This window comes from Pteronotus mesoamericanus, unplaced genomic scaffold (genome assembly GCF_021234165.1).
Source record: "Pteronotus mesoamericanus isolate MK-2021 breed Mesoamerican mustached bat unplaced genomic scaffold, CSHL_Meso_final contig_50, whole genome shotgun sequence".
NCBI classification, from domain to species: Eukaryota; Metazoa; Chordata; class Mammalia; order Chiroptera; family Mormoopidae; genus Pteronotus; species Pteronotus mesoamericanus.
The window spans coordinates 31,572,096-31,598,484 of record NW_026555186.1 but is presented as its reverse complement, the minus strand read 5'-3'; the positions used below and the strand labels follow the sequence as shown (position 1 = coordinate 31,598,484).

General features: G+C 41.1%; 1 protein-coding gene and 1 non-coding gene across 2 annotated transcripts in view; one reads left to right on the top strand and one right to left on the bottom strand.

The window, feature by feature from the left end:
- SERINC5 (serine incorporator 5) overlaps nucleotides 1–26,389 on the top strand; it is an 88,022-nt gene that overhangs the window by 47,764 nt on the left and 13,869 nt on the right. Inside the window, exons 3-8 of the mRNA XM_054578540.1 lie at nucleotides 10,730–10,908; nucleotides 11,403–11,485; nucleotides 12,912–13,005; nucleotides 18,508–18,719; nucleotides 20,589–20,684; nucleotides 22,972–23,098. Coding sequence (XP_054434515.1) covers nucleotides 10,730–10,908; nucleotides 11,403–11,485; nucleotides 12,912–13,005; nucleotides 18,508–18,719; nucleotides 20,589–20,684; nucleotides 22,972–23,098 — 791 coding nt within the window. The remainder of the gene's footprint in view (nucleotides 1–10,729; nucleotides 10,909–11,402; nucleotides 11,486–12,911; nucleotides 13,006–18,507; nucleotides 18,720–20,588; nucleotides 20,685–22,971; nucleotides 23,099–26,389) is intronic.
- On the bottom strand, nucleotides 20,853–20,924 carry TRNAA-GGC (transfer RNA alanine (anticodon GGC)). Its single transcript has one exon. It is a non-coding gene; the product is annotated as a tRNA-Ala (tRNA).

The window sequence follows — 26,389 nt, the reverse complement described above, 5'->3', positions numbered from 1 at the left end:
GCCAAAAGCTGGGCTCAAGGGACCACTACTGGTAGTCTGGTAGAAAATAGGGGCCACCACAAATCAGGAGTATTTATTCAGTGACTTTGCATGTAAAATAGAACCTGCCTTCAAGTTGCGTTCGGTATAACCACATTTTTTAAGTAAACAAATATCAGCAGTGAAAAATATTCCACTTTGATCCAAGACACTGTGTAGTTTGTTGCAGCATAGAATGCAGGTATTTAGGCTGAAGCTGGCGAGTGGGGCTCTCGTTTTGATTTTGGTGTTTACTGGTTGAATGTTAAGAGAACTAGGTACCTGAGACCTGGCATCAGGTGTTGCAATAAAGCGCTAAACTCTCTAGTAGAACTGTCTCTTCTTAGCTGGTGTTTGATGTTTTTGTGTTGCAGCATGTGTCGAATTAGCAAACTCAGTTCTTGCTGACTCAGTTCTTTGACTCTGGAGCATTGTTTTAAAATTCAGCTGAGATAGACCGCTTTTTAAAAGTTTTCTTTCTGAACAGCAGCTGAGTTCATTGCACTGTTGTACCTTACGTATGTCAGGTTTATCAGTGAGTACATTTCTGAGGTTAAAGGTGTGCCCAGGCCATCAAACTTGAAGGCCTTTGTAGAACAGGGAAGGAAGGGAAGTTCTCATTGTGGACTAATCAGAGTTTGCCTGTGTGGAGCTTCCACCTCGTAAATCCTCCTAGGTTTCCAAACAATTTTATCTTCGGTGAATAACACCGTTGGGAGAAAACAAGAGTCCCTGTAACCCTCCCATCTCTGGCTTTTCTCACTGCCTTACCCTCCACACAAGCAAATGCTGGAAAATGATGGTGGGAAATAGTTTTGTACTACAGGCAGGATTTGAACCAAATGGATATCCCGCTGAGAGTCTTTTTTTGAATTTCAACCAAAGACAAAGAGGTTTGATCCTTGTCCAGCAATAATGAGCTTTCCAGGAGCCAGAAAACAAGAAACAATTGTTATTGTCCTTGGTCTGCAGGATCTATTACCCAGAAGCTTTTGGGGGTGGGGGGTGGGACATCAGGCATTAACTGGATCTCTGTTTCAGGATGAGTCTGGCTGTGGAAGGGGGAGAAAGATAAGATGTGAGAACTGAGATTTTCCTAACCCTTTTTTTCTTCTGTCATCATCAAAAGCATCTGTTAAGCAACTGTCTACAGACAGGGCCTTGGAGCACTCTGCAGATAAATAGGACAGACAGGAGCTCACAGTTAGAAATGAACAGTTCTGTCGTTATAAACACGGGGCCAAAGGGCGCAGACAAATGGCACAACACCGAATGAACTGGGAGACAGTAGCCTCGGAAAGCTGGGTAGCAGGACACATAAATATTGTGAATAGTTGAATCTTGATACTTGACACAGAGTTTGAAAGTAGGCGATAATGTTACTGGGGTAAACTAATCAGTTCATACTTTAAAAAATCCTCTGAGTCACATAATTCATTCCTCCCTCCTTCCCTTCCCTCCTTCCCTTCCTTCTTTCCTTCCTTGGCAGGTGCCAAGCACCCTGCGAGGTGCTGGGGATGGAACTGATAGCAAATTATAAAAATTACTTAAATTTAAATTTTAAACATGTTAAATTAGCTCTTTTAAAAGTCGTAGCTCCACAGTGAAGAGAGAAGCAGCTTTTCCCACTCCCAAAATATGCCTCTTAGAATATTGATTTCAAGCTGTCTGATTATTGGGAAACAAAGGATTCAGAAGAAAAACCTTTTACCTCCCCACTTAAGTACCTAGAAGGAACCTGGATGGAGGATCTGCTTCAGGAGGGCTGCAGGTTAGCAAATGTTTGTTTACCAGAAATTTGCTTTTCCATCCCCATGGGTATGCCTTCCCTGCACTTTGAAGTCTCATCATTACCTTGTTGTCTTCTCAGCTTGGAATTGGCTTGTAAACCTCAGCTACCAATACTTCTTTGGGTCACTATTCTTCTGGCCCCCAAATAGATATTCATATAATAGCCTTTGTACACTTTCCCTGTTAATCTGCCTCTGTTGATTGGATTATTAGCCCAGCTAGAAGAACAGAACACATGAGAGGAAAAATGCCTTTTACCCCCACAGCTGGCTGTCATGGTTTCTGTTTAAAGATTATGAAGGAATACAGCCATGTCCAGGAACCTGGAGATTAGCCTGGGAAGCAGGTTTCAGGCAATATATTGCTTGACATAAGGAAAGGATGTGGCCTTTTAAATCCAAGAGGGATAGCTGTGTTTTTCTGCTCTTAAGGTAACATAACTGACTTACAGTCTCAAGATGGGTTGCAGAACTCTGGTTTGTTTGGAAACAGGAAGACCTCTTGACCCCAGAATGAAGACCCCAAACAGGATGACAAGATGATGCCAAGGGAGAAATAAATCAGATTCGGGAAACCCTGGAACCTTACATCATAACTGACCGATCAACATGGCCACGACCCTAAATCCCTTACTCGTGACTTTTACCTGTAAAAGACCCTGTTGCAAATTATTGGGGAGTTTGGGTCTTTGAGCATCAGCTGCCCTTTCTCCTTTCATCAGTACCTTTGAAGTATCTGGCTCTCTCTCATTTTTCTACAACCTGATGTCAGTTTATTTGCCTGTGTAGGAGCTGGGCAAGTGGAGCCCACTTCTGGGTGGACAACAGGGATGTGGTATGTGTAGCATACGGTCTTTGTTCTTAGGGAACTGGACCTCCAGTAGGTGCAAAGGAGAACCGTATGGTAAGTACAGGGTGGGGCAAAAGTAGGTTACAGTTGTTCATATGGAAAATAATACAATAATTAATAAATAATACAAGAATAAACTCTGTGTTTTACGTAATCACAGCTGTATAACTCCTTTTGCCCCACCCTATATATGCGGAAAGAGCCTCTCAACATTAGACCGGGTATGGACACAGCTGTGTTTGAAAGCTACAAATAAGAGACCTTCATTAGCAACTATAGGAGATGGTGGTGTCAGCTCCACTGTCACATCTAGGGACCATTGGTTCATATTAGACCTCAAGAATGCTCTCATCCCCTTCCTTGTCTGCAGACTGGGGGCTGAGGTGAGGTAGGAGGTTTGTATAAGGGAATTGGACGTGTTGCAACCCCTCTAAAGCAAGGCTGAGCTTAATCGCAAGGGCGTTGGTTATTTGCTGGGTGTGGTTTTTAAATTCAGTGAGGCTGTTTCTACAGTCTTAAAATAAGTCTAAAATTATCTTTTGACATGCCGGCTTTCATCAGTGTGGGTTTTATTTTTGGTCCCACAGGCTGTTTGCATAACAGATGTGAGGACTTTTTTCTGTCAGAGCCACGGAGGGCTCTGACCCACAGAAGAACGCCTTGGCCCTCTCAGGCATGCCCTTCCCCGTTCCCTCCGTTCCCCCTCCAAAAAACTTACTGTGCAGGCAGATAAATTAAAATACCTAATTTGCCGCACTCGCAGTGACATGGAAGATGTACAGTTGGATTCATTTAAAGCCCAAATTCCATTTGGGGAAAACAGTGAGCCCTGTGGGGAAGGGAAAGAGTCTGGGAGAGGCAAGAAGGCGGGACAAAGTGCTGGGACCCTCAGAAGTCCTCCAAATGAGCTGCTGTGCTCTCTGCTGGTCCTTTGGCCTTTGATCTGTAGAGTAAGTTATCACCAGTTGTCATTTGCCTTTGAGATGTTAATTTATAGTTCAGCAGCTCTGCACAGCTTCTGAGCTATTCTTCCTGGTGGTCCAGGGGTGGGCAAACTCGTCCTGTGAGGAGCCAGCTAAGAAAACATTTTCGGCTTTGAGGACCATGTGGTCTCTAGCAACTGCTCCACTCTGCCATTGTAGCACATAAACAGCCAAAACAATACGCCAACAAATGAGCATGGCTGTGTTCCAATAAAACTTTATTTACATAAGCAGGAGCTAGCTGGATGTGACCCACAGGCTGTCATTTGCTGATTCCTGTGTTAGATCTTCGTGGTTCTGTGCATGTCACATGCCATTAAATTCTTCGCTTCTCTCTAAAGGAGAAACTTCAATAGCCTAAACTTTGTGCTGAGGGTACCAGAGTGCTTGCTTATGTTGCAGATCACTGGGCTGTGTGAACCACATACTGGTTCATTAGGGAAAAATAAATTGAGCATATGTTTAACAGTATATATGTCTTGTTCTGTGTGGCCGTTGGAGGTCATTCTCAGGTGAAGATAATTAGTATTCTATTTATGTAGCCAAACCAAACATTTTGGTGATTGGAAAGAAGTAGGACTGGAGAAAATAAATGTGTGTGTACCCTAGTTTTCTTGCTGCTGGGGAATCTCCACTTCCAGCTTCAATAAATGGTAAAATGGGAAAGATGCTGGGCCAGAAACCTAAATGTCTGCAATGTCCTGGTCCTCAGTACTAGGATTGTGGAACAAGTAAGTAGGGGCCCTCAGAATCATGAGATTATAGGTATGGTAGCGGCCAGGCTTTTGGGGGATGTTAGATTCTCATGTCCCACCTAAGATAAAAATTATGAAAAGTCAAAATTAACCATGAAAATGTTTGACACATCCATGAAGTAGAGCACATATAGTTTTGTGGATATAGCATGTTACTAGAAAGTTAGCTCCTTGTTAGCATGGATTTTCTTAATCTGTTTTATTCACTGCTTGTATCCCTATAACCTAAAACAATATCTGTAGATAGTAGATGAGAATGAGTGAGTGAGTGATCAAAGTCTGTGTTGTAATATATGTGTGTGCCATGTAATGTACAGTATAGGATGAAGAAGAGTGCACATGCAAACTAATTTCACTGGGTTTTAAAACATTGTTTATAGAAGATAGTCATGCACATAGTTGAATTTGCATATAGAACGTCACCACTGCATGCCAGGTTTAGACACTGAGGAAGAAAGCTGATTTGGGCTCACAGGCTTCCGCCTCATTAAGTGGTCCAAATAGAAAGTTTTGCCTGTGTAGACTTTTAGTCCTGCTGTTATGAAATCTCAACATCTCTGTGTTGAAGGGTATCTTTCAGTCGGCCTTCTTCCTTTCAGGGCAGTACAAAGTCCTTCATCAGACACTAGGTTCTGTGGGAGGGGGTGGGGTGGAAAAAAACCATATTTTCTGGCTAAAACAAAGTCCATACCTCCATAGGCCACATCAGATGAGCAGGCAGGATCTATCCATTCCGTGGCCCCCAACCCCAACTACTGCTCTTGCCTCATTGAACTTAACTTTCACTGAACATTATAATATTCATGGAACTTAACTCTTCAAGATCTCCTTCAAGATCAGTAAGTGGTGTGGTTCTTATTTGTACATGCCACCCTTGATGTTACCTGATTCTCTAAACAGTGACATTAGCTGATCCCTGTTCCTCTTCTGTGGAAGAGCCCTTCATACCATCATAATGAGTCTGTCCCCTGTGAGTTGTCTTCAGAACGAAAGCTTGTTGTTTAAAGTTTGATTAGAATTGTCTTCTGGCTGCCATAGATGTAGCTATTGGATCTTGATGAAATACTCGTGGTGGAGGTGAGTATACCTCTGAGACTGTGCCTGTTTGTGGGCATTAAGTTCCTGATTTCAGAGGTGGCAAGGTCAAATGAAAGAAGCCTGAGGAACGAGGAATTTTTGTTCCTCTTTTGGCTTTTAAAGATTTTATTTATTTATTTTTGAGAGAGAGGGGAAGGGAGGTAGAGAAAAATCAATGTGTGGTTGCCTCTCACACGCCCCCTGCTGGAGACCTGGCCTGCAACCCAGGCATGTTCCCTGACTGGGAATCAAACCAGCAACACTTTGGTTCACAGGCCAGCACTCAATCCACTGAGCCACAGCAGCCAGGCCCCTCCTGTGGCTTTTAATAATGACACAATGTAGACTTTTCTCTTAAAAATGTTTAGAAACCCAAACAAAAGAGAAACGAGTATTGGTTGTTTCCCACAAAGGGCCCCAAAGATAATAACTTACTGAAAAATGAGCCTTGGTTGCCTAGAGGCTATCTACGGAGTATGGAAGCTGAGTTCAGCAATCTGCATTTCTCAGCCTCTGTCCAGTGGCGGGTAACAGAGAGACATTGCTGTCATGGACTCATAGAGAAAAATGAATTCTCTTAGAAAGTTTGAGGACAAATTAGAATATCAGAAAGGGGAGAGGCAGACTAAGAAAGGCTCTCAGTGCTGGAATTCATTTTCAAGTAAGGGTTATTAGAACGTGCAGATCTAGTTCTGGTTCTCATGACATTACTCACGCTGAGCTGCCTGAAGCTTTCTTTGCATCTTAGTTGCATTTACTGCCCTGGAAATTTGATGTAATGGAATGTAAAATCATTAGCTTTGTTAAGCTTTGTTCTCATCTGTCCCGAATAATACTTCGATATTGCAAGAACAGGACTCATCTTCCTCCTCTCCACTTCCATAAGAATCGCTCCCAAAGTCTCTCCCTTATTTCTAAGTTCATAGCATCTGGGCTCCTGGCCAACTAGTTCTGTAGGTCTTTCCGTAGCTTTGTATATTGATTGTTTCTGTATATTTATTCGCCTCAGATGGAAGTTGTTTGGGGGCCATAACTAGCATTTCTCCTATGTATACAAAATTATCTGGATTTTCTCCTAATCCCCATCCTTTTGAATTTAATACTTGTGTTGATGTTTTAAACATCTCTTCCATGACTTGGGAGTTCAGATATATTCTTTTGGATGGGGACTAGGTCTTCAAAAGACTAGTAAATAAATACTGTATCTTTCACAATGAATCCTTTGGTGAGACGAACAGAGCATCTTGCGTTCTAAGATGCCCGTTTCTCGCCATGTTTAAATCAGAATGCATCAGCCAGTCAGTGGTTCATGTCAGGTGCCTAACTCCCTCCCCTAAAAGTTCTTTTTATAAAAAAGATAGTACCTCAGAATTAAGGAAGTTTACTTAATGGATATCATGGATGAGGAGCGATGCCAAGTACTTTACAAGGATTAATTTATTTAATTCTCAGGACAGCTTCATGAGGTGGGTAGCCATATTATTTAAAACATTTTTTTATCTTTCAAATACAGTTGATGTTCAATATTATTTCACATTAGTTTCAGGTGTACAGGGTGGCAGTATTATTTCATTGTATGAGAAGGGACATTGAGGCTCATGGAGGGTGTGTAATTTGCCTGGTTAGTGGTAGAGTTAGGGTTGGAAGTGAGCTGTTTATTCTTACTGATATTTTGTGGCTTTGAGTTTGATTGCCTGGAGGGTTGGGAGGAAGCCCCTGGCCCCCAGGTCTGTACAGAGCCAATGCAGATGCAGTGTCCTTGGATGCCCAGAGCCAGGCTTTAGAGGCAACACCCTTAGCAGGCCAGTCCCCTTCACCCCACAGTGTAGAATCTGTGTGTGATGTATGTTTTCTTTTTCCAAAACTGGGATGGAGTTTGGAACAGCAAATATTTAATCAGAGCAAATTCCCTTTGCTAAATCCTGCCAGCTTGTTCAACTCGAGGTCCTTTGCCTAAAAATACTAACTACTTACTGAAAGCCATTGATAAATGACTAAGTCACCCGCAGAGCATAAAGCAGGCCTCAGTATTTGGAGCAGGGGGTTGTTTGCCTACTTTTATTTTGGGTGAAATATGCCATGCCACATACTCACCCTTTGATGAGTCTCAGGGCCTCTGGGAGTCAACAACGGGGAGGGCATTTGTCGGGGATGACTGGCTAGGAGCTCAGTCCTAACTGACATCAGCATCCTTCTTCAAATGGATTTTAGGAGAGAAGGGGGTTTGGGACAGGAGGTGGAGAAGGGCCTGAAGGCTAAAGACGGGCTGGAGTAGATGAAAGTGCTACAGGGATTGGGGTGTATGTGTGAGAAATTAGCTTTGCTGATGAGTAGAAAAGAGAAGGGAGGGAAGAAAAGATGTGAATATTATAGAGCAGTAAATTTCATATAAATAAAACAGTCTATTAAGTGAGGTGGAGTGAATATAGCTCTTAGAGATCGAAAGCAGCATTACCTCCTTGTTACCGGCACCACTCGTGGGTACAGCTCGGCGCCCCGCCCCCCCCCCCCCCCCCCACGCCCCAGTTAGAGGCTCTGAAACATTCACTTTGTGTGGGGTCCCGCATACTTTAATGTCTGAAGATTTTTAACTCTAAGAAATTTAGACTCCTTCAGAAAGTACTTGCTGACTCCTCTCAATACCTGCCTGGGGTCACTTCCCGTATCCGTGAGCTCAGTCCTAATTGCTGTTGTGAAGCAGTTTCCGGACCAGGCATCCTCACTGGGAAGATCCAGGATACCCCGAACTGTTTGTTAAAAACAAACTGCGGATCTATTCTTCCGGTTCCACTCTTTGCCCTCTGCTAACCCCCTTTCCCCTCCACCCCAAACAGCAACAAATTAAACCAGAAGAGAACCCTCCCCCAATCCCGGATGTCATTCTTGTCTATACAGTTCAACCCAATGTGACTTCTACCTACAGAATTTTTATTATCTCTGCCACTGGTTTACCTTCTTCATGCATTACCTGGACTGTTGAACCAGTTGCCTTCTAACTCACTCCCTGCCTCAGACCTGTTCTCTTTGGAATGTCCTGTACTTTGTAGCCAAAGGCATTCCAGCTTAAAAAACAAAAAATAAAAAGAAAGAAGAAAAAAAAGAAAAGAAAAAAATCAAACAACAAAGACATTCCAGCTTACGTAGTTGTTTCCTCTTGCCCATGAGACAGGCCAGAGTTCTTGGCGTGACATACGCCTGGCCCTTCCCAGGAAGACCCTGCCATCTTCTGAGCTTCATCTCTTGTGAAGGAATACATTTTTAGTGTAATATTTACACTAAATATTTATAGGTAATATTTAGCCTCAAGTATGCTCCAGATATTGTGTGAAATATGCTAAAAAATTAGTTTGTCTGGAATTTAAATTTAATTAGACACTATTTTATCTGGCAACTCTACATGTGTGTTACTTTGGTAGCCTAGTCAAAAGCACGGTAGTCTTTCTTTATGTATTTACGTCTTGCCCTGATCTAAAAAAAACCAAAAAAACCCCCTGCAGTTGCAGAATGTGCTGACTACAAAATAGTTGACATTTCTTTGTGAACTCTTTCATGTCTATGAAAATGGAGCTATGTTAATAGGGTCTTGGTAATAACAATGTATTTTTGCCTGAGGAAGTAATTTTGAAAAACATGTTTTGTTTAGAAAGACTGTTTGAGATTCACATGTAATAATGACTACAGACCTTTTCTGAGGAGAAGGAACCCACATTCAGGAAGATGAACTCCAATTAAGTTTAGTCTTCCTTTTGTTTATAGGAATCTTAATAGTCTCAGTTATTACTCTTGAATATCTGTTCTGGAGAAGATACTAAATTATCATGCTTCATTTTTATCTCTAGCTTTGTGTATTTCCCCCCCCTCTGTGTTATCTTTTTTCCTTTTGTGAATTATAGCTATGATGTGATTTTCAACTTTTTTTCTGTTCTGAAGAATGTGCACCTTTGATGTGGATAAGCAAGTTTTTAAATCACTGACTAAATCCTTATTTTCTATGTTCATAGAAATGTACTGCCTGTTCTCATTATGTAAAATTTTAATTATTCTGATAATATAAATAGGTTTTACATTGAAACATTCTAATTGGACTAGAATAAACCATTGTCAACATTTATCAGAAGATTAAGATGCATAAATAAATAACTCCAGTGGATCAAGAAGAAACTTAATAGCCAATTCACAAAGAAAAATATAGATAGCTATAAATTTAAGAAAAGAAGTAAATATTACTAGTAACGAAGAAGATAGACATTGAAACAAGATAGTGTTTTTTATCTTAAAATTGGGTGTTCAGGTTGGGAACATGAGCAGTCTCAGAAATTCTGGTGAGCTATAAATTGGTGCAGCCTGTGAAAGTGTAATTTGACTTTATCTCTTGAAATTTGAAAATGTAGATATTACTTGACTCAGTGATTCCATTTCTGGGTCTGGAGTCTATTCTACACAAATAATGGCACATGTGCAATGAGGCATGCACAACAGTGGTATTGCATCAGTGTTTGTAATAGCAAAAAATAAATACACAAAACAAAAAACCTTCCCAGGAAGATCAGTGTGGGAATGCTTATCAACCTTAATCTAGCCTTACTATAAAATATATAGTGGTTAAAAAGGGTGGGGTGGGATGGGGTTTTATGAATCAATAGGGAAACATCTCCACAGATTATTGTTAATTGGAGAAAAAAGTATTACAGAACAATATATATACTCTTTTACTTAATAAAGCTGTGTGTATACATGTGATGTATATGGTCCTATACAAGTGTATGTACATGTGTGTTGTATATAAGTATGGGGCTGTGTCTATATACATATATACATACACACACACATTGGTACATGTAAACTAATGAAAATATTCACCAAACAATTAACTGTCCTGAAGAGAGGTTAGTGGACATTTTGAGGTGGAAGTGAGGAAAGTCTCTCACTTTTTGTTCTGTACATTTGTGCGTTTCAAGAAAAATATATCCATGAATTTTAAGTGTAATTTAAAAAAATTCTGATGCTGGATTTCAGAATTCGTTTGGGCTAAGTAAAGGCTGAGTGATACATTCTGATTTACAAAAGATTCTTTACAAAAGATTCAGAGGAAGTTAAGGAAAAGCCTTTGGAAGAGGTCCTCTCTTCTCAGTGTTTGTCTCTCTGTGTGCATGGAGCATTTCCACATTGGACTTTGACTTATAGGCTGAAGGAGCACTTCACGACAGCCCCCTCTTTACCCAGTTTTGACAGATGATTTTTTTGCTTTTTCCTCAGATTCCTTTTTATGAAGATATTTGTAAAGGCATTAAAGCTGGCGACACCTGTGAGAAGCTGGTGGGGTATTCTGCGGTGTATAGAGTCTGTTTTGGAATGGCCTGTTTCTTCTTCATCTTCTGCCTCCTGACTTTGAATATCAACAACAGCAAAAGCTGCAGAGCTTATATTCACAACGGGTGAGTCTTCAGTCTCCGTTTCCCCTTGCCTTATATTCAGAACAGTAAGCTAGGATCATACCTAATCCCATCTAATCATCAGACCCTCTAACTGCTCTCCCTCTAGTTGAAACTGCTGACTCTAATTTTAGGGAAGGTGGGCCTTAATACTGGTCACACAGTGGCTGAAGAACTAGAAGAATCCTATTTGTAACCCTGGTACCATAATGAGAAATGCAGTGAAGACGAGAGTTAATTTCATGTACCAAGACCTTTCCCCAGGTCATTTCCAGTCCTGCAACAAAATGGTGTTTTGCACAATCAGAGGCTATGCTGAGTCTGTCTAATTATGGGAAAAGGCAGTCTCCAGTCACTTAATTACTTCCCCTCGATTTGAGGAGAACAGTACCAATGGCAGAATCATGGAGTGACATGCTTCCCTTCTAAGAGGTCTTTTGTCCTTCCTTGAATATCATTTAAATACATTTCCTTTTTTGTCTTCTTCTTCTTTCTAGCTTTTGGTTCTTCAAGTTGCTGCTGTTGGGGGCCATGTGCTCAGGAGCTTTCTTCATTCCAGACCAGGAGACCTTTCTGAATGGTACCTATGGGTTCCCATGTATTTTGTTTTTATTTATTTTGTTCGAAAAATTGTTCAGAAGTGTAGTCCAGAGTGCCTTTGATGTTTTGAATTACTGACTTTTTTGTGGCTTTAAAAAAAAAAAATCCCTGCCCTTCCCACACTTTATCCACTCTCCCTACTGTGCTTCCCCCTCTGTTCCCCTCCTCCTTACCCTTTCCCCGCTCCTTCCCTTCCTGGCCGGCTGTGGGAAGACCTTTAGTTACTCAATAGGCTGAAGAAGTGAAATAATTTTAAGGTTATTGGCCTGAAGGGAAAATGAAGCATTCAAAATTTGTTTGAAAATCAGTTTAGCATGTCAGCTTGACACTACCAGCCCCGTTTGAAGAGGCCCTGGAGACCTTGTTCTGAGTACGGCTCGGAACACAGGGCTTCTCAGCAGCTTTGAATCTGCTGCAGCTAAAATGGGACAAGAAAGGCATCCTCCAGTCTATTTCTACACTTACCCTACATGAAACTGCGTAACATTGAATTATGTTCCTTATTGATAGAACCTACCAGAATTAATTTAACATGAAGCCTTTCATGATAGCTGAAACCGGGGGCCCTTCTTCACATGAGCTAGGGAGGAAAAAAGGTCCAAATTTCAATGGTTCAAAACACTGTTCAACCCAAGTGAATTCACTTTCCTAAATAAGATAGTAAAAGTATTCACATTGTGTCAGTCCATAAGGAACAGCCATAGACCTTCAAATAGTCACGTATAAAGGTCCAGCTAGTTTTTCAAGATCACACTCATTTTATGTACTCCTTAAGGAAGTTATATCCAAGTCTTATTTTTACCTAAAATGCTATTAACTGGTTTTCTCTTCCTTGCAGACATACTTTTAGAATGTATTAGAATAAGTCCCCACAGACATACTTTTATGTATTAAAAGAAAATCTTTAGAAAGGGAAGGGACCTTGCAACCCCCTAGTCTAACTCAGTCATTTTAATAAACAAGCTGAAACCCAGAGATGTGACGTGGCTTGTCCAATGTTAGGGCTTCTTTGTGACTGAGCCAGAAGCAGAATCTGAGTCCTCAGCCCCCAAGTCTAAACCTCATTTCCTTACTATACACTGGTGGCTCCCTCTCCAATAAAATTAGAGCCCTTGATTTTTCTGGCAACATATATTTTTAAATTGTGGGCCATGTTGACTTTATGAATTAGTACGTCTGTTGGACTATCTGGCTACGCCCATTACTGGCTAAGGGACTGTGTCCACTTATGTAGACGCTCAGTTTTTGTCATCTCTGAAGTGGTTCTAATAGTAGTACAGTTGTGTGGGAAAGAAATGTGTTGCAGGTACAGTGAGCATGCAGTAAAAATGGACAGTAGTCATTACTCTCTTCGGAGCTAACACTTGGAACAACCATGTCATCTCCTTTTGGGTGGTCTTCTGCAGCCTGGCGCTATGTGGGAGCCGTCGGAGCCTTCCTCTTTATTGGCATCCAGCTCATCCTGCTCGTGGAGTTTGCACATAAATGGAACAAGAACTGGTATGTGCCTTTATGGAAAGCTTCCAAGTAAACTCACTCAATGACTCAGAGACACTGCCCCACAGTACAGTGTTGCTAAAGGCTCTAGCCTGCCAGCCGGGATCAGCAGCCTGCTTACAACAGCGGTTTTTGATGGTATTCTCCCTTCTCTCTTGCTCTTGGGACCTCTTCATTCATCTCTCCTCCGTACTCTTTTTTGAGTCTTTCTACCTTTCCTCTTCTCACTGCGTTTCTTTTTGCCTTCTGGCTTTTTTTCCCTGGACTCTCTCATTTGGTCTTTAAGTCAACTGATGGTGTGACTTGACCGGAGTCGTTCGAAGTGCCTTGAAAGTAGAATTCATATCACAGAATGAGTGGGAACTGCCAGACTCTTAATAGCTAGTCTTTATTCTTGCTGAGCTACATTGAGGGAATGACAGCCAGACAAGGGTCTAGCCCCTTGAGTCCTAAGGCCAAGTTGACTCTCTTTGTGATTCTAGACAAAGCACTTAGCTGCTGTCTTACTTTACCTATAAAATATGAATGAAAAGTATTGCCTTTTGTATCCAGTAAGGCTTTTGTTATTTCGTAGATTTTGTAAGCCTCAGGTTATTTTACATTGGGTTGTTCTTTTTTTGTTTTGTTTTGTTTGTTTTTTTGAGAGCTATTAGAAAATTTTATGTGACTGCGAATTTTTTTATTTTGAACAAAACAAAATATACTGTCCAAATTTTCTCAAAATACTCTCATTCTGATTATATTTCTCAGCTTGGTAGTAGTTGTTGCTGTTTTGCTTTGATATTGTTTTTCAAAGATCAAATCATGAGTGAAAAGATAGTGTTAAGTCATTTTATTATGTGATAAATAACTGGAGTAAGCACCCAAATGCTTATGGCCAATTTCTAAAATGTTTACAGCACATTGAATAACCATATAGGCAGTGCTACAGATATGTTTTGGTATTATTTCAAGTCATAAGCTCTACAGTAATGCAGGTTTCTGGGCCTGAGAAGTGCTCATATGCAGGCTCATGTGTGCCGTCCTGCCTTTTTGAGTCGTCCCTGGAACCTAGTTATTTATGTTGGGGGTCTCCACTCTATCTTAGCTTGAGGCAGCAAAGTTTTCCTAAAAATAGATTAAATGGGTGACTGTAGTTTTATGTGACCCTGTTTTCTCAGTTGTGCACGATAAATTGGAGATGCATTTTAATTTTAATTATACATCACTCTTTCTATTATAATTCTTACTGTGCTTTTACTCTGAATTTCTTATTAGACAAAGTAAATACATCGTCCTAAATTTTCCCTAAAATTTTCACAAATATACTTAAGATATTTCCTGGTAAAATATTAACATCTTTGATATTGAGTGTCTGATTTGTCCATTAAATTGTATGTTCTCTTGAGAATACTTGTGCTTCTTCACTCTGATTTTAATGTTTTGATTGATTCTGAAGCCATTTTCTGGGACTAATTATTGATGCCAACTTTCAACAGGCAGTTTGGAAGAGTTTGGTTGCTTTAAAAACTTTCCAGATACCACTCAACAAGAATGGCTTAAGGGCTTTGCAACAAATGATGTTACTATTGTCCTGACTTTGAGGCCAATACCCCAACAAAATCCCTTTTGTCAACATATTTATAGTTGGTTGGTTGGTTTGCCTAAAATTAGGATTAAGCTAGGAAGCTCACTAATATTGTTGTTATTATTTTTTTAAATCCTCACCTGAGAGTATGTTTACTGATTTTAGAGAGAGAGGAAAGGAGAGTGAGACAGAGAGAGAGAAACACTGATGTGAGAGAGAAATATCAATCAGTTGCCTCCCATACGTGCCCAGACCAGGGATTGAACCCACAATCCAGGCATGTGCCCTGACTAGGGATCGAACCCACAACCTTTTGGTGTACAGGGTGATGCTCCAACCAACTGAGCCAGCTGACCAGGACACTAATACTGTTGTTTTTAATGTAAATTCACCTAATTTAGAGTTTTTGCTCTGTTTTTAAACAGTCTCTTGCTTACAATTAGTCTAGAAAATATAATACTTATATCACTCTTCATGGAACAACCAAAGCACTTTTCCTTTCTTTTTTCCTTTTTGTAAAGATCTTGAGAAGGAGAAGAGCCCAAAGGCAGTGGGAAAGATAGATCAGGGGCCAGGAGGGTGCAGGTTTTAATGCCTCTCTCTAGCTTGCTCTTCACTTTGGGCACATCGCTTGGCCTCTCTGACCTCCATTTTCACACCTGTTAAATGCTGTGTTTGGACTAGGTGTTTAATGTGGTGGTGTTTTTTTTTTTTTAAACGTAGACTGAGGCATATTAAAAATTTTTAGAGTTTATTTGAGCAAAATTCAGTTTGAATTGGGCAGCATCCAATCTAGCACATAGAAAGGAGCTCCAAGGACTTGTACAAAATGAGACTTTAATAGGGAGCAGGGAGCGGGGAACAAGGAAGTTCAACTAGTGAAAAAGCAGGTTGGTTATTGTAAGGTTACTCTCCTTTAAGGGAGTGGTAGGGATCTGTCTACCAGGCGGGTTCGCTGATAGTGCTAATCAGACGATTCCTGATTACCTGGTTTAAGAACCTATTTCTGGGAGAGCTGAAACTGTAATTAGGTTGTCTTGGTTTGGTGTCTTAGCATGAAGCACTCCATTTGGAGCCTGTGGTCTTGTTTTTAATACTTTCTAGCTGAAATTTTGTGATTGGAAGGGTCAATTTTGTTTCAAAACTGAAAGAAAGAGTACATAGTATATTCAGGTATTTCTAATGAGCACCCCTTCTCTGGACTCTCAATTTATGTTGTTTTGGGGTGTTGCTTACTGATGCAACCAACCCTCACCCCAGCCTGGGCCCTGCTGGCTTCTCTGCCTGTGCACCCTGCTCTGTTGCCTGGTCCCTTTCTAATCTCCATTCAAGTGCTTCTCACCCAGGCATTTATTCGCAGTGGAGTATTACCATGTGGCAGGCATCAAGACTATAAAGATAAGTCATGGCACTTAACTTGGGATGTCTATAAAAACAAGATGTCGTCAGGAAGACTAGCTGAATCGGGAGCAGCAGGAATAGCAGTCACTCTGTTAACATTGCTGCATAAAGTTGTTAATTTAGCAGCTGAGAGTCCTCGCACTGGTATTCATGAAGTGCCTATTATTTGCCAGCCTGTCCACAGCAGAACAGCCAGGAACACCGCCTTGCCCTGCTCTGTGGAGCTACATTTCTTCCAGGAGGGTGGGGGAGGTAATCAACTTGATTGATAAAGCAAGAAAGTTAATAGGTTCAGTGGTGCTCTGAAAGGTGCTCTGGAGGAAATGCCCACAGGGTGTGGGAGCTGGAGAGTGCAGGGAAGGGACAGGCTTCCTGATAAGGTGTGAGGGAGATGAAGGAAGGGGGGAGAGCCGGAGGCAGGACTGCTGGCCCGCACTGTGCTTGCTTAAGGAGCAAAGGAGGGTTCAGTGTGGCCGGACCCCAGTGGTGAGGGCAGGGTGCAAGACGTGAAGTCAAGAGACAGCACTGGGCCAGATCACGTAAGGCTTCTGGGGCCATTGTATGAAATAGAAGGGCACTAGATGGATGATGTAGTGCAGCGGTCCCGAACTTTTTTGGCACCAGGGACCAGTTTCATGGAGTAGGGAGGGGGAGACAGGAGGCAGAGCTTAGGCAAGCTTCGCTGTCTCACCTGTTGTGGGAGGATGGTGGGAGGACAGGAGGCAGACCTGTGGCCCTGAGGTTGGGAACCCCTTGATCTAATGTATATTTTTAAGTTGGGAAAAGATGAGAGGGAGTTGGAGGTACAAGCAAGGAGGCCAGTGCGAGGTAACCCAGGTGAGAGGTGAGGTAGCTTAGAGCCGGATGTTAGCAGCAGCCAGGTTCAGATATATTCCAAAGTTGGAACTAGTAGATTTTGCTCATGGTGATGGCATGGCTGTAGGGGAGGGGAGAGAAGGACAATAATGAAGAGCCACTGCAGTTCTTTCCTTTGTTCCCCCAGCCCTTCCTCCCAGGGTTGGAATGGAATTGCCATTTTCTGAGGTTGGGAAGCTCAAAGAACATGTTTGGGGGATGGAGGTTTGAATGTTGGGAAGTTACCCTGAACTTGTTTAGTTGGACATGCTGATCAGACCTCCAAGTGAGAATGCGGAACAGTTGGATATTTTGAGTCTGGAGTTCAGAGGAGCTGTTAGGGCTGAAGATTTAACTTTGGGAGTATGAGCATAAATTAACTGTAAGAAAGTCCTTTACATACTGATAAGATTATCCGAAAGACCAGCGAAGAAATACTTGGACCCCACCCACACACTGGTCAGCAAAGTTTACCTTTTTCTACATAATTCATTTTGCATCATGAATTACTGTTTGGCTCTTAGGTTTGTTTCCCCTTTCTCCAGTCTCATTTTTCTCTTCATTTCCTTTGTGTGCCTTTTATGGTAGAAAAGTTCTCTGGTCATTGGAGTGCCTGGCTCCATTTCAAGAATATAATGGTCATTGTCATTTTGGCCTTTCCCTCCCTATTTTCTTTGTTTCTGGTTGCAGTAAGTTTTTCATCATTAAAATCATTTTAGCTGGGTGGCTTGAACACTTTCCACTTCTGTGAAAAATTACGCAAGATGCTTTCTTGAAGGTTTGTGAGAATGTGGTTACAAAGGGCAATGTAATCAGAAGGCAGATGACAGTGATTCAAGCCATTCTTCCTGTTGTTCTGTCCTCTTCATTTAGCATTTATAAGCACTCTATTCTTTGTTCTGAACAATTTCTATAGATTGTTAAACCACGACTTAGGCCTCCCATCCCATTATTAGTAGTTATATAAACTAGAAAGCACATTAATCTCCTCTTTTACATTCTTCACTGTAAATCCCCTTAAAATGTTTACTCTTTCCTTGGCTGATTTTATTCTCCGCTTTTATTTAATGTCATATTTTCCCTTCATCATACTTGGCATTGCTTTGGAGAAGCAGAACTGTTACAGATGCTCCCTTTCAGGGCTGGGATAAAAGAGCTAAGGCCAACCCGTCTTTCTCTGAGTGAAGTTAATTTGCTTCTCTCCCTAAAGACAAGAGGAGCTTCAGCAGGAGCTGCTGGCAGCACATGGAGTAGAAACTGTGGCACCTCCAGTCTCTGTGTGTATAGGGACAACTGGAAGTGAGCTCCAGCAAGGAGCTGCTTTTTATTACTGCCAAAACCTGTCCCCGGCTAATTCACATCCAGAGTGGGGAGGCTGCCCTCAAGTCTGCGGGTAGTCCCTATCGGGGATGGATACAGGCAAGTCAAAAACAGTTCTTTAGTATTTTCAAAAAATTCTAAGCTTGAACCTGTATAAGTTTTTTTCACATTTACCGGCACCTTCTGGCTTTGATGGAGCATAACCATTGGCAAAGGGATGTCTCCTGGACAACGCGGTTATGGTGGGCCTGGGGCTTGATGGCATTAGTTAAGGCCTCAGAGATGGTAAATGTCGGAATCCGTCATGACCGTTACTGACGTGTCTTCTCTCCCTTCCCTCTTCCCACCCCCTGGGACAACAGGACTGCAGGCACAGCTCACAACAAGCTGTGGTACGCCGCCCTGGCCCTGGTGACCCTCACCATGTACTCCGTCGCCGCCGGAGGCTTGATTTTGATGGCACTGTTTTATACACAGAGAGATGGTTGCATGGAAAACAAAATCCTTCTGGGCGTAAACGGAGGCCTGTGTCTGCTTATTTCAGTGGTAGCCATCTCACCCTGTGTCCAAAATCGTAAGCACAGTTGTTTTTTGTTGTTTTTGGGTTTTTTGTTGTTGTTGTTTTGCCTTATTTATAGTATAAGTGTCTTTAAGCAAACCTAGTTTTAAAAAATTAGGGTCATTTCTTAACTCACCAGGGATGAGTCAGCAATAGGAAAGGCGGGACTCCAGTCTCCGCTTCATATCCCACACTTGAGCTGAATGTGACGGTCAGGCATGTGTTGTGCCAAGAAAGATCTGAACGTGATGAGGTCAATAAAATAAGGGGGTAGATTTTGCCTTATTAAATAATGTATCACAAAGAGCCTTTAAATGGAAATGCCCTTAGTGTATATTGAGCTCTAACCTGTATTCTCTGTGTAAAACTTGAAGGGAAGGCTCTGGAAGGAGCCATTTCTGGGTTCATCTTTCACTCAAGGCTTCTGGACCAGAAATCAAGGACTGTGTAGTCTAGCAGTTAGGAAGCAGGAAATCTGATCTCCGCTCAGCCAGCAGCTGGCCCCATGAGCTACCTTCCCTGGCCCGAGTCTTCCTCAGCAAAGCCAACAGAAACCTGTGAGCCTGACCTTCCTTGTGGTTGTTTCAAAGCTGAAGAAAGAGATAGGGGATTTGAAAGTGCTTTAGAAAGTATAGGCATGAATCGTCTTTTCTAAGTGGCTTCTGATATCTTAAGCCAATATGCTCTCTTTGATTATAGAGAGAATTGTCCCTGGTTTCATGTTTCTTGTAGGTGTCTTACTCTACAGGTGGTTAAAAAAAGCACATGACATTCAGGTTTCTAGATAGGAAAAGGAAAATATGTCAAGTCAATTTATAATCCCTTGAATCCTTTCTAAAATGGCGATTTAAAAAAGAGCTGGTATTGAATCATTTAAAAGTTTTTCTGTACTAAAAATTTCAAGTCCATTATTGAGATATTGAGAGTATTATTCTTCCAACCTCTCTAATTGGTCAATTAAGAATTTCCTAAAACATTACTAGTATTCAGATTAAAACATCTTTGAAACAGTTATAGTATTTTGAAATGTTTGATGTTGTTAGTTGTTAAGGTAAATCTTATTCCTATACCAAAAGAGCAACATTATAAAAGGATCTATTTCTATACCGTTATTGGTCATTTTAATTTAATACATATAATTCTGGAAACAAATTTGGCCAGAGAAAAAAATGGGTGAAACTATATCCTTTCATGCCAGCAGGTAGTTGAAAATTTCACCAAGAAAATACAAATCACATTTATTATATCCTGGTTACTCTCAATGATCTAAACACTGAGTTTAATATAAATACTGCAACATTAAAGCCCGTCTTCCGGTGAATGCTGGGCCCCATCGTCTGCAACTTGGGTCTGGACCAGCTCTGGTGTTGCCAAAGGATTTTTTGCCCATTCAGTGATGGATGAGAGCTTTTTTTCCTCTGTCACAGACTGTAAGTGTATGCTGGCCTTGTACAATCAGGAGGCCATCCATGGTCTATCTATTGTTTACTCCACTAAGCCATGCGATCTCACAAATAATGAATGGTAAATGTTCTTCTGAGATCTTATGATTTAAAAACTAATGTTATGAACCTCAGGGGGACCAGGCAGTACGCGTTAAGTACAGCTGTAGTTCTTATCAAAATAAGGTGTTGGTAGAGAACTTGGCAGAACTTGGCATCTCTAAAAATAGCAGTTAGGCTAAGTATCTAACTCCCCTACCACCAAATCTTTTTAGTGTTATCTGAGAAACACATTATGTACCTCTTCTTTCCTTAAAAAGTAGGAGTCCAAGTTTGAGGAGTATTTTTGGGGGGATGGGGAGTCCTGTTTCTTTAAGCATGTGCTTTATTACTGTTGAAATTTAAAACACTGTCTTAAAATCTGCCTTTTGTCATTTTCCAGGACAGCCACACTCTGGGCTACTGCAGTCGGGTCTCATAAGCTGCTATGTCACGTATCTTACTTTCTCAGCTCTGTCCAGCAAACCTGAAGAAGTAGGTAAGCTGGCCTTGTTAGGGAACATGTGGTTGTGGTATGAATATCTTTGTTTGTGGAGGAAGGAGTCTGTCTCTGTGAGCTATTGTTTAGGGATCAGGGATCAGGGATGCAATAAATCAAGCTGAGCCTGTGTTTCTTCAGGAGTGCTGTGGAAGGCTGGATTGCAGGTGGAGGTGCTGGGAGTTGAACCCAGGGTCTCCTACATGCCAGGCACGTGCTCTTCCACTGAGCTACACCCCCTTGCTTGAAATAAATCAAGCTAGAGAAATGATTTAGACTTTCCATTAAATGAAGTCCTTAAGGTGGGATAGGAAAGTGAACATTCCTTCTCTCTGGCCTTCCTGCTATGTAGGAAAGACATGATCAGAAGGGGACTGTTGGGTTTGCTTTTAGGCCTAATCTGCATTTTCCCACTCTGTTTTCAAGGAGCATTTTTATTTTGCTTTGTTTTTTGGAGTTGAGTATTAACTTACTTTTCTTCAGGTGGTCATTTCTCTGGCCGAAGCAGAGAGAGTGGAAAAAACATGGGAGTGGGAAACAAGAAGAGATTTGAGCCCAGCTGCACCCTTTGCTGGCTATATGACTTTGAAATGCTCATCTTAAATAACCTTTACTGAGAGAGACAACACAACCTGCATGAGCTTTAGACTTGGACTGCATGAGCAGCCTGGGTTTGCCACTTAAATAACTTGCACAAAGCTAGTTACCTTTCTCTGCCTAGGCACTTTGACTTTAAAATCAGAATTTTAATTTGTAATTGAACAAGATAATTAAATAAGATTATTATTTTATAAGGTGGCTTTTAAGAATTCAGTTCCTCGCGCATAGTAGGTGCTATATAAGGATGAGCTATTATTATTGTAGAATGGTTGCAATGATTATTTGAGAACTATAAAAGCACTATATTATATTATAAGGTGTTCTATGAACCCCTGAGCATTGCCAGTAAAAGACCAGATTTTCTTATTTTAATTTCCAAACTTGTTATAATTTATTATCTAGATTACTTTGTGCTATATAAAAATGTATATAAATGCATATATGTTTGAGTACATTTGATCTCGTATAAATCAAGTTAAATAAATAAACTCTTTTTGTAAGAATAAGAAATTGAAGCTTTATGTATTAATCTCTGGTTTTAACTTAATGGGGTTTTGGTTAACAGTAATTTTTAATGGCAGGCATCACTTAAAAACAAAAAACACTTTTATATTTAATTTTAGGTGGTACTACTTAAATAGCAAAGTTCATATTTGGTTGGTTTTTTAAAAAACATTTTTCATTGGCCTAAGAATAAAGACTCCATTAACCACCGCACACAGTTATGTTTACTGTTTCAAGTGCGAGTACCAATAATAATTTTAGTCCAACTTCAAACACTTGGAATGCGCATTTTTGTAAAATGGTTTCTTATCCTTGTGTCCCTTATTTTTGGGCAGAGTTGACAATCACACTTAGCTTCAGTGTTCAAAATTGAAAACTCTGTGTTAGACAAAAAATAAACTACTCTGGGCCCTGACTGGTAGCTCAGTTGGTTAGAGCATCATCTCGGTACGCCAAGGTTGCAGGTTCGATCTCTGGTCAGGACACATACAGGAAGCAGCCAATGAATGCATGATTAAGACAAACACAAATCAGTGTTTCTCTCTCTCTCTCAAATCAATAAATTAAACCAGGACAATGATAACATCAAAACTATCACCAGTTATAACACTACAGAGGCTACTTTGTTATGTAGCCTCTCAAAATATTTTAAAAATCCAGCCACCTCAGGAGGTTCCCAGGTTACAGCCCAGAAGATGTCACGGCCATGCTATTACCAGCAGTAAAATGACTTCTCACCTGGCTGGCGGCTGTGGGCAGGTGGCTGTTCTATTGCTGGTACATGGTTGGGGGCTGAGTACTCTCCAGGGAGGATGGACGGAGAGGGAGCTCTCCAGTACCTGCGCACTATCTTTGTTCAGAGGCTACCAAAGCAGCTGAAAAACGAATATAAGCTTACTCTTGACTATTTGAATAGTACTGAAAAACAGCAAGACTCATAAGGTCCTGAACTAGAATTTTGAGGGTCTTGTTCTCAGAGGGTGCTGAGGTGGGGGAGGGGTGTTTTGAAATAAAAACAGGCTAGTCTAGGACTATATCCAGTAGGACTACAGTGTAGGAGTATAAGGCGGAAGTTCTCAGGGATAAGTCTTTGCTCTTCGAAGCTACCTGAATTTTCCCAGAATAAATGAGTCTGAGTTAGAACAGGTTTTTCTAATTTAACTGTGGTTACTTTGTTTTTTAGTTCTGGATAAACATGGGAAGAACATTACGATCTGTGCGCCTGACTTTGGTCAGGACCTGTACAGAGACGAAAACTTGGTTACTGGACTGGGTACCACTCTTTTGTTTGGGTGCATCTTATATTCATGGTAAGTTTTAGGAGGCCCCAGGCCATCTTTGCAGACTTTAAATGTGCAGGAGAAGAATTTAAATAAGTTCTAGCAGCTGCGAGGCTGCAAAACAAATACCTTTTGATGAAGAAGGAAAACAGAAGTAACAGGTGTTTGGATTTCATTTGCCTTGTATTTCTATGAGGCAAATAAGTATATGGTGTGTTGCAACCCTTTAAAATGCTATTACTTGCTAAAGCATTATTGGAGGGCAAGGGAACACAAAGTGAGGAAGAGGTGGTTTGTGCCAGAATGTTTGGGAAACTTTCTAATCCAAGAGATATAATATTCGTTCCTCTGTTGATGCAAAATACAGAGCACTACATACACAGTCATTTCATTCTGTTCCTGGTCCAGGGAGGACAGGAAATGCCCCTTTTGTTTTTATGCTAAAACCCCCAAAGCTGTTAAGGAGGCCAGTCAGTCTCCAAAAGTAGGTGTGACTTAGAAGCAGGTTGCCTTTGAAATGCTTATGGTGGGGTTTATTCCACCTTTTAAATGTTTCAAAGATTGCCAGAGAGATAAAAGTAAAGGGTAGAAATGGTTCATTTCTTATTTTGGGTAGATATTTCACTGATAATTAAGTATCCCTTTGACGGTAACCTTTTCATGTTTAGGTTTTACTTTTGTGTTTTCTGTTTTATTTGTTATGTTTCAGTGTATAAAAATTTCAACTTGTCCTAAGCCCATTATCTATCATCTTCCTCTGGCTGAAATGAAATAATGCTGATCGTGATACCTTGTATAGATAAAATGTCTTTCTGAGCAAGTTGTCATTTTCTCTTATAGCTTCTAAGGACCCCTAATGCTAGAAGGGGACCAGGTACTTGTTCAGAATCACACATCTACCCAAAAAACACTCATTTGTGTTGTTACAATGCTTGCTTGTGGTTGTTACGGTGAAGGATGTATGACATTGATGCTCACTCTGTTTTTGACATAGTGGCAGATTCTCCTTGTTGCACCAGAAGGGGCCATGGTGTTAGTACACAAAGACCCAGGGAAAAGCTCCAAGACTGGAAATCTACCTCCATAAATAGAGGGTAGGGCAAGACTAAAGAAAGAGGCTGGCCCCTCCAGGCTGGGACTTAGTAGAGTTTATTAAGGGAAACTTACATGCAAGGCATGTGTTGGGTGGCTATAAGACAAAATGGATCTCTGTGCTCCTTGGCAGGTGCTAAAGAACTGTATCGGGTGAAGGGGAGGGGATAGTGTGCGAATGCTACCAGGTACGGAAATGATTTTACATGCTTGACCAGGTCAGGAGAACCACCTGTTCCAGGAACCAGCGCATAGCAGGAGGCAAGGGAGTGCTGCTGATTTATGTCAGAATGAAGAGTAACTATAGTCAGACCATCTCTAAGCAGGGTTTGCACAAAGCAAACTCTGTTCTGGCCCGGGTCCAGCTTGCAGAACAGACAGTGGCCACGTCATGGAACAGCTTCTCCTCCACACATGGTGACCACTTTCTGGCCTTTGATTTTTATTGATTCCATAATTGCTCGCTGAGTACCTACTCTATAAAAAGAAATAGATAGGATTCAGGCCCAACTCCATGAATGTTTTCAGGGGAAACATAAAGGCACCCAAGTTTTGAATACTGAGTCTCAGCTCTTCCTTTTTTTGAGCAAGCGTTTTCTTCCCAAGTCTGTTATTGTGGGGCTTTAGGAAAATATGGCAGCAACATGGCTAATTTCATTTCTCACTCATTTTTTTTCTGAATTGGCATACAAAAAATATTAGTAAGTCAAGTGAGGATGAAGTAGATTACTAAACTATAAATATAGAGTATTCCATTTTAAAGAATAAAATATAGTTGTGTTTACATATATAGAAAAAATCTTGGAAGGAAATAAACCTAACTTGGTGGTGATGTATTATTTTTCTTGTTCTTCAGCTTTCTTTAAAAAATACATATTTTTACAGTGAGCTAGAATTTATTATTATTATTATTATTGTTATTGTTATCAGAAAACTGCCATGGCTGGGTAGTTCAGCTGGTTAGGGCTTTGTCCCAATACACTAGGGTTCCCGGTTCAATATCTGGTCAGGGCACATACAAGAATCAAACAATGAGACCATAATTATGTAGAATAACAAAATTGATGTGGCTCTCTTTCTCTCCCTTCATCTCTCTCTCTCTGAAATCAATTTTTAAAAATAAAAAGGAAAGAAAAATTATAAAGATAATTTGAAAGAGAAAAATCATGTGTTTTTGTGTGTTGCTAGATGCCTAAAAAGAATGTTTGCCCCTCAAATAAAACAGGTTTTGGATTTGCTTTAAACCTACCAATGGAAAGTTGGCAAAAATTCTACTTAGTGTGCTGAGAGAATTGCCGCAAATGGTGTTATTTTGCAGCACAGAATTTTTACCCTATCAGGTTTCCACTGCCACCCTTGTGTGAGAGATGATAAATAAAACGTCTCTTCTCCCAGGCCTTAGAGGCACCGTAGTTGAGGTTGCTATGGTCTAGGATGATAGTCACCAAAAGATAACAATTCAAAGCTGACAGCTGCTACTTAAAATCTGTATAAATGCCAGTAGTAAACGTTACGGAATGCTAGTAATTAAACTGCAAAACCACAGTGTCCAACGGAGGAGGAAGTGGGAAACAGCAGCCACCCACCAAGTGGGGAAGCCGAGTAACCTGGTGGTGCTGGGTGTTTGTGTAGCACGCTGTGTGTGAAGCACCACGCCGCCGGGGCGGGGGCCGCGTGATTGATGTTTGCTGTAATTATCCGCTGGCTGCAGCCCGGGGAGTCAGTGCATTGGGAAGTGAGTTCAGGCCAAGCAGGGCCTTGAAAAAAGGGAATTCTGCTAGGGGTGGGAGGTGGTCCAATCAGGAGGTTTTCAAATCTTGGCTTCTAGAGTTTGTTTTCCTCCCAGACGCAAGGAATCAAAGTTTGAAAGATGTTGCAAAAAGAGACTGGGTAGAAACTGTCATTTGAATACAATTGTGAGAATTTCTAGAATTCTTGATAGAAATTATAGGAAACCAAAAGACTGGGTGGTGTGTAATTAAAGGGAGAAGAAATCACCCATTTTCAGTGAAAGTCCAAGATTGCTGGGGTAGACTTTTCTGGAAGGTCATAGAAGGCTCACTGTGCTGTCTTCTCACCTATGCATCTATCGGACATGTCCCCCGCCCCAAGACACACACATTTCCCTCCCCCCAAACCCGTTTAAGGGAGCTTATGATGACCCCCATCCTCACTTTCTGTTCCAAGTCCTGCTTCTGACACATTCACCAGGAATATATTTTTACTTTT